This window comes from Metopolophium dirhodum, chromosome 8 (genome assembly GCF_019925205.1).
Source record: "Metopolophium dirhodum isolate CAU chromosome 8, ASM1992520v1, whole genome shotgun sequence".
In the NCBI taxonomy this organism is placed as follows: Eukaryota; Metazoa; Arthropoda; class Insecta; order Hemiptera; family Aphididae; genus Metopolophium; species Metopolophium dirhodum.
The window spans coordinates 2,888,953-2,898,084 of record NC_083567.1 but is presented as its reverse complement, the minus strand read 5'-3'; the positions used below and the strand labels follow the sequence as shown (position 1 = coordinate 2,898,084).

Below are 9,132 nucleotides of genomic sequence, written 5' to 3'. Positions count from 1 at the left end.
TCTACCGGACTCCTGCGCATAGGGTTCGCGATTAGTACAATAATAATTATAATAATAATAATAATATGATATAACAAAACCGACCATCGTGATCCCGGGGCCGCGAAAAAAAAATAATCTGATAAACTGTTCGCACTCATCGCACACTGGCCACTATAGCGTTGCTCCTTCTCAGTCCGTGTACTATACAGTGACTAGTACACGACCTGAGACGTGAGACAGAATTAATGCCTTTTCAACAATGATCTCAGACCTCGACGAGCGATGGCCGTAATATTATTGCCACCACACGGGGCATACTGCATAGTCCATTACCTAATCATAATTCATAATATGCTATTACGTACTGCGTAGTCACAGTTATTAAAATTAAATGCGAGAACCGCGAAAAAAACGATTATCCAATCAATCGTTATACCCAAAAGTAAATAAAAATAATAACGAGTCCAATACATAAATGAGTAAGTATTGTTTCTATACAGAGCAATGCCCCTCTAAAATGCAAAATCAAAAAATGTTTTGTAAAATGCATAGGGTACAAAAACAAAATAAGTGGCCACAGTCAATACTTCAATAGTGATGCACACTGTTTCAAGTAGATGTACCCTACTATCGACAGAATCTATATTCTATGTGTACGCAATTCTAATGATACGCTACAACAAACAAGAAATTAATATGTCTATCTAAGGTGATAAACTTGTTGTTGAATATTGAAGTCTCTAAAAGAAAAAGATAAGCATAGGTTTTAAGTTAAGATTACCCACCATACAGTTTTTAATGATCTATTTCTTGACATTGGCCTTAGCCAAGAAGTGCCTACATAATAATAATATATGGTTTAATGAGCTGATTATCAGCAGGACCACCAAGATTAACACAAACTTATAGATTGTACTAATCAAAGCATTATTACAAAAATATAGGTAGGCACTAAACAAATAACTATGAAGTGTTTATTATGTTTATATCATAAAAAATAATTAGAAATGTAGATCTATATTTGAATAAGAAATCAAGGAAGTAAATAGTCAAAATATAGTTTACAATCAACTGGTAAGTAATTCATATCAGTTTACAATATACCTATTTCCAGTTTAGTAATTAGCATAATCAATCACAGGTGTACGGCTTTTAAGTTTAATCATTCTTCTTTCTTCATTTAAGGATTTTTAATAAAATTATAATAGTACATTAAATTCAATATTTTGAATATTAGTATTTTGTATAATAGTTAATATAAATGTAAACGTTTTAAGTGCCATTAAGAATTAAATGAATCAAGATAAATTGAACTCTAACTCACCAAGTAATCTAAGTAAATAAAATACATATCAACCAGTATAAACTGAGTTCTTTTCTTTTTTTAAATATATTATCTGACACATATAAATACATTTTTACAACTTTTTATACATCTTATTAAGATTAAAATATTACATGAATGTCAAAACTGTGTAAATTGTTTTAAAAACCAAATGAGAAAAATATGTATATATTATGGTAGGTATGTCAAAATGTCAAAAACAAAACATAATAATATTATGTTATAAGGAAAACACCAGTTTCAATTTCAGTATAAAATAATATATTTTATTTTAAATAGAAAAAATGTGATAACTTTAAATACAATTAATTTTTTTAGAAGAATGTTGGTATATATTAACTATGTTAATGCTAAATTATGTATAAAATATAAAACTACCTATTTATATTATTACAAGTACAATTCTGATTTACTTAATGAAATAATACAATTTACAATGTTGAATTATCTACATTGGTTTGGTTAAATACTCAATAATAATCAGAAAAATTATAGTTTATAATTAATCAATAATAAATAATAATATTATAGCAATAATAAAGTTTTGTTAACTAGAACCTTGAATATTTCTGAGTTTTTAAATAATACTAATGGATAAATTAATAATAATCATCAAATTATAAGTATATAATTGAAAAACATATAAGAATTTAAAATAAAATAAATTGTAGATGAAAAACATCATGTCAACTATAATAAAAATAAAATATATAATAACGAATATACACGCTACTCTAAAAATATATCCAATTAATTGGAATGTCAAATTTATTGATGGGGATAAATATATATTTTAATCCCTACTCTCTAACTCTAAATATATACATTATATATTTTAGTTTTGAAAGAGTAAATTAAATTAAATAATACTTGTTAATTTTTTTTTTGCCAATCATGATACAATTTTTAATTATAAAAATATTATGGCATGTCATACATTGTTAGAACATACCTGCATGAGGTTGATAATTAATAACTGATAGCAGATAATAATGTATAAATTAATTGTCAGTATCAAGATATTAGGAATAAGCCATTTTGTATATTAAATAATTGGGAAAAAAAAATTAACTGAAAAATACAATACATTATATTAGTATAATAACATTAGGAACGTTGTTGGTATCGTTGGATGGTTTGTTTTCCCCACCAGGCTTCTAGATCAAAGGGTTTAAATCCTGAAATAAATTAAAGCATTAAGACTTACTTAATACACAAAATATTTTAGTAATTATCTAAAATTGTTGTTATTAATATTTATTGAACATAGTACTAGTAATATAAATATATTATATTCTAACACATAAACCAAAATATCAAATAATTACAGTTAACTGATATTTTAAGAATTTAAAACCATCTCTAAAAATATATACTATGCAATTTTTATTTTCACAAATTAGTAATTTATGAAATTATTTTTACCTATTTATAACTAATACACTAAAATTATATTTGTTAACAATTAACTCTTATACTACAGTTGTTAAAAAATATGTATTTTAAGTACCTAACTACATGTAAACAGACATATAAAAAAGATATTGAGAATGTATTAGAAAAATTTAATTGACAGTTATGTATAATAAATCATAAAAAAACGCTTTATTTGGAAATGTAATATGAGCCAATAAAATAGATAAAAATGGTATAAATTATTATCATAGGCATGAATTTGTTTCATAACTTTAATTATTGTTCTATGCTTTAATAGAACCGATATCAAATACGGAAATTAATAAGACCTCAGTTTGCAAAAACGCAAATACAAATTCAACTATCGCAATTATTATAGGTACTAATTTTATTTATACTATAAACAACAACAATAAAAAATGTTTTTGTTATTTTAGGAATTATGCCAATTTAATTTAAGGAAGGCCGTTTTAAAATTTATAAATTTAAATTTAAAAGGGTCGCTGTGCCAATATCACAGTTGTAGGCATTATTCTCTGGCACATGTACCCCTACCAAAAAAGGTTAACAAATTAATAACAATCTAACCAAACCACAATTTTTATTTTACACTTAGATTTTTATATTTGTCAGAAAAATTATCTGCTAAATAATTTACTGTATAAAACAGAGGTTGCCATTTGAAAAACAGAAGTTTATATCTCACTAAGTAGTACAACAAGTTTCTAGGAATTAAAATTATGGTCTTAAGTATATTTTAAAACGTCAGGAATCAATTTTTAATAACTGCATTATTGAAAAAGAAAGAGGGCGAGCATTGCTTAGTGAATCATTCGGTCTAAGAATTTTAAGTTTTAACTATGATTTTACAGTAAATATATACTAAAAAATAAAATTGCACATTTTAATGAATTGTGATATCTTAAAATCAATTTCTAAATCATCTAACACTACAAGTGAAATGACAATGACTTGATAAGACAGGTGTCACATTGCAATATAGTTGTATAACTGGCAGGGGAGCATACTTGAGAATTGGACTAACCAAGTACTAGGAATATAAATATTATATTAAGTATGTTTGAGGTAAATAGATAGGTAGGACAATCAAATTCTATCATAAAAATGATGTAAATTTGTATTGCTATGGTCAAATGCACAAACACAACTTAACAAGATGATATAAAAATGCACAAACTTGCAAGTTTTGCTTATTAGGCTATAATTAACAATAGTTCTAATATAAATAACTATTCTGTTATTAATACCTATAAACTTAATTTATAAACAATAAAGAAATTCAAATATGATTTAATAACATTAAAGCATAATACCTTTTAATGTATCACTATTTCCTTCTTCATAGAACTGTATATGAAAACGACCTAAAAAAATATAGATTAAAATAAATAGTATATCTACTATCATAAATTAAATAACTAAATTTGATTTTAATGTAGAAAAAAATAAATGTATATATCTGTATAAAGAGTATACAATTATAATTATGTATTTATTTATAATTTTTGAGTATAAATGTAAATTATAATTTATATTAAATGATACAACTACAGTACAGTAGTTATACTTATCCTTAATGTGGATACTAAATTTGTTACGTAGCCTCATAGTTAATGAATTTTAATAATTTGTAAGGATAAGGAACTTACCATTAGATCCTTGGCATCCATTTTGATACTCTTGAAAAATAACATTCCATGCTAAAACATTAGTAATAACAAATTAGTAGGCGTAACTCTACCCCAGCTTATAATAATATACAGTCAAACAGGATTATTTTTGATTTAAGTTAAAAAAAAATAAAAGTTTACAATGTAAGTTTTATATTTTGATGTTATACATTTCACATGCAATAAAAAATTATAATATTATTTGTAAATAAAATATAATTTGAAAGTATAATATACTATAACATACAAATTATAGAATTATTTAGAGATTATGTGTTATGGAACTTAACTGTTTTTATAGGTAATTCTTAAGAATATTCTAAAATATATTTAAATAATATCTTTTAATTTACAAATGTGCATAAACTTAAATAATATATTTTTTAATATTAGTAGGTGTAAAAGATGATTTGGTTATATGTTTTATAATATGTCATTGTATTTATCCATTGTTATATTTTTAATAATAAAAAAATTATAATTTACTAGCTACCTACATTTTTAAAAATCTACACACTTTAACATATATGTTTTAGTAATATAATTATATAAAATTAATAATACAACTGTAGGTATAATAGTATAGCACAGATCAATGATAAAAAAAAAATCTATAATTATGTTGTTTAGTTATAGCTTGAGGGGATTGGAAGCGGTGATTTTCTGTCATTGTTTAACACTCAATGTAGGTAATTATATAGGATATTTGACGTGTTTACATTCCAACGTACCAATTGATAAGCGGTAAGAATACTAAAAACAAATTTGAATTTTTCGTCATGTCTACTTCAAATCGACTTCTCCACATTTTTGATATTATGCCCCAAAATATTAAAAAAAATTGTACTAATAAAGGAAATTTAATTTTTTAATTTTTAGAGAAGTTAAAATCAAAAAAATTAAAAATCCAGGATAGTCGATCTAAAATTGATTTGACAATAAATTTAAATCTTTTTTTTAGAATTCTTCTCTAGATCAACTGGTATGATAGAATGAAAACACATCAAAATTCCTGTTCCATGTGTATTAGAAAGTCAGAAAATTACAGCTTCCAATCCCCTTAAAATAATATTGAAGGCTAGATGAAAAGAAAATTTATTATAAAGAAGTTTCAGTCACTGAAAGGAGTTAGGAAATATAACTTCAGCTATAGGTACATCGGGAAACATTATGCATATACCTCTATTAGATATTATTTTATACAAGATATTATACTTACAACCACCAACGAAATGAATAAGTTCATCATGTTGTGATAAATTGTTTCGATCATTTGTTGCAGATGAATTATGTTGTGTTGATATTGGAAGGGGTTGTGCATCACGAGTTCTCGCAGACGGTCCAGTTAAACGACGACCCATGATAGATGTATTATTTACCCTAAAATATTAAGAATTTTATCTAACTTAGTTGAGCCAATTTATCGTGTAGTTGTCCGTGAGGAAATATTTGTCAAGACGCAGCGTAGCTACAAATGATGGCTGGCGGCGGCAAGGGGGACAACCCGATTGGGAACAATAACAATTTTTAATAACTGTTGGATTTTAATACATTGTAGGTTACGGGTAACTTATAGGTACGCCACCAGAATTTTATTCACTTATCGCCATGCGCACGCTGGTCGAGTCTGTGGTAGGTGGACAAGTGGATTATCCGCCTAAAGACAAAAATCATCATTGGAAAACGATCCATTCCACGACGTTTCGTGTCATCTGCGACCGGTTACTTGCAGCCCATAGAGTCCATGCAGTGGCGTCGCTATTATTTATTACAACCGTTGTTGTCGTTATGAAAAAGGCAGGACGTATCTACTGGTTCGGAAGCAAAACTTACCCAGTGATCTGTGTCATTGGCTTTTGTAAGTCTTATACAAGACTGTGCGGGTTATGAGTTTTTGACTTACGGCGATACAATAATGATGATATTAAGCGATGTGGAACAAAATATATATTATTATGATTTATAATAATATTGTGAAATATTGTTCACGAAAAACAAAAACAAAACAAAAGAAAAGTTTACGTCAACTGCGAGAGCGACGCACTACGATAATAGCAAGCATTATCAAACATCAAAGTGTCAAGTGATAATATTTTATGCAAAAATCATAGACCTTATAAATGTGACAGGCCACCGGCACAATACTCACTCACTTGTAGGCCCCCCTGCCGTTGTTGGCTGCACTGCTTGGCAAGCGCGGCGACCAAGCTAGTCCCGACATGTCGTCATGGCCATGCCGATTGCCGATGCCGAAAAAAAGCCATTTGCTAATTGCTTGCCATGTCACTGCGTCCGCAGGTTAATAACTTGATGTCTTGATAGTTATTTAGCATTCAGCATTTCGGTTTGACAGAATATTTAATTTGTCATCGAATTGAGCCATTGTATTTTGTTATTTTGTCATGTTATCAGATTATGTATTTTTTGGTATTCAGTTTTCGTTTACTTTTTGCAAATTTGTGAACGCTGACTGAACCAACCAAATTTTTCATCGTACTATTTGTTTTATACTATAAAAAACCTAGTCATATATAAGTCATAATATTGTCTAAACCATCCACCAATCTTTTTTTACCCATTTTCACTTTAAAATGGGTGTAAAGTGTCTTGTATGTCCTAACAAGTATGGTCCCTCGTCAAATGTTACTCTTCATAGATTTCCAATGGATAAGGAAAGGTAAATTTAATCAATATAATATTAATAATGTCTTAATCTAACAATGTTGTAATAGGTACATAATTTTATAATGTTATAGATTTTATAAGTGGGTTAAAATCTGCCGACGTCCTGATCTATTAGAAAAGGGTCCAGACATTTGTTATCGAACATATAAATTATGTTCAGAGCATTTTGTCAAATCAGATTTCAACACTAATAAACGCTTGAATTGGAATGCTGTGCCTTCTGTATTTAACTGGCCTGATGTAAAGTTGAAACAAACTGGCAGTGTAGAAATTATTTCTGAGGAGTCCACTCCATGTACTAAAAGAATAATGGCTGTTCAAACAGCCGATTCTGTTAACATCAAAACCGAGTCCCTATCGTCCAACATGTCTTGTACAACTTCTAAAAGTAAATATACCTATTTACTTTTGTTTAGCAAGTAATATTATATTAATGTTGTATTTTATTTTGTATAAAATTAGGCAACAGTTCAACCTCTGAAACTCAAACACATCAAACTCTATCAAACAACACACCAGAAAATACTAAACTTCATAGACTGCTAAGTATCCAAAAAAATAAATTTAATGATCTTTATAAAAAATTCCTTACATTAAAAAAACATTGTTCTGACCAGGAAAAAAAGTCTTCAACATTAGAGTTTTTTCATTTAATGTGCGACAATTTTCTCAATAAAGGTTTTGCTAATTTTGTTAAAGTCCAGTCCAAACTAACATTGCAAGATCCACATGAACATTCTTATGGCTTTTCTTATGAGACAAAACAATTCGCACTCATGGTATATTTTTTAGGACCTACAGTATTTCGATTACTTCAAAAATCTTGGAATTTGCCATCTGTTAGAACTTTGCAAAAAACTACAAATAATTGGGAAATTAATCCTGGTTTAAATGACTTTTTGTTTAAAGTTCTAGCAGTAAAAGCAAACTCTATGACAATGAAGTCTAAAGAATGTATCTTGTGTGTAAATGAAATGTCGCTTAAATCTTTTCTTTTCTTTGATTTCAAAAAAGATGAAATAACGGGTTTTCACAACACAGGTTCTATTAAATCTTGCGATGTTGCAAAATCAGTTATAATCCTTATGATCCGTGGTCTACATAGTTCTTGGAAACAACCTATAGGCTATTTTTTTGTTGCTTCTACTTTTACTGGATATGATCTGCAAAATATAATCTTCCAAGCTGTCCAAAAGTTGGCCAATATCTCTATTAATGTATTAGTCATGATTTCTGATTTACGTTCAAGTTGTAAGCGCTTTGCAGATCAACAATCTATTACCCCCCATACCCCTTACTTTAATGTTGGAGACAAAGAAATTGTTTACATGTATGATCCACCTCATTTATTAAAGGCAACTAGAAATCACTTTTTTGAATATCGTTTCAAATCTCTGAGCAAAATAGCAGAAAAAGTTTATCTTACCAATTTTTACGATTCTGAAAATAGTAAACAAAATCGTTTGGCGCCTAAACTAACTAAAGTTCATTTAAATCCTGATAGTTTTCAAAAATTGAGTTGCAAATTAGCCTCCGAGATTTTCAATCATACAGTGGTTGCAGGGATGACTACTCTAGTTTCTTATAGTAAATTACCACATAGTGCCCTCGATACAATTGATTTCTTAGATTCCATGAATAAACTGTTTGATATGTTTAATTCACATCCCATTTCTACTGAAGTTTATAATCATGATGAATTAAGACGTTATTCATTACCATTTTCAGACTCTTATTATCAAAAACATTTTTTAAATTTAATGTTTAATTATTTTTTAAATTTAGAAATTCAAAAATTTGATACTAAAAAAAATGAGTGGGTTAATATATCTAGACACTATAATATACAATTTATTAATGGCTGGTTAATATCAATCGCTGGATTAAAACGTCTTTATCAAAATTTATCTCTTAATAATCATTCCAAAATAGATCCAATATGTACGTATAGGTTAAATCAAGACTGTTTACAAAAATTTGTTGGAACTGTAAGAAATCAAAATGGAAATATCA

General features: G+C 27.7%; 1 protein-coding gene across 2 annotated transcripts; it reads right to left on the bottom strand.

Moving 5' to 3' along the window:
- Window positions 1-1,620: 1,620 nt before the first annotated feature.
- LOC132950452 (MAPK regulated corepressor interacting protein 2) lies at window positions 1,621-6,487 on the bottom strand. 2 transcript variants are annotated; one of them, XM_061021925.1, is made up of 5 exons: window positions 6,035-6,258; window positions 5,654-5,814; window positions 4,414-4,464; window positions 4,078-4,128; window positions 1,621-2,505 (listed from the first exon to the last, which is right to left on the bottom strand). In XM_061021925.1, exons 1-5 carry the CDS (start codon window positions 6,124-6,126, stop codon window positions 2,435-2,437), a joined length of 426 nt encoding a protein of 141 aa, XP_060877908.1. In that variant the 5' UTR covers window positions 6,127-6,258; the 3' UTR covers window positions 1,621-2,434. The 2 variants fall into 2 exon arrangements, with proteins under 2 accessions (XP_060877908.1, XP_060877909.1); XM_061021926.1 differs by lacking the exon at window positions 6,035-6,258 and adding an exon at window positions 6,268-6,487 and having other exon boundaries at window positions 1,636-2,505.
- Window positions 6,488-9,132: the final 2,645 nt, after the last annotated feature.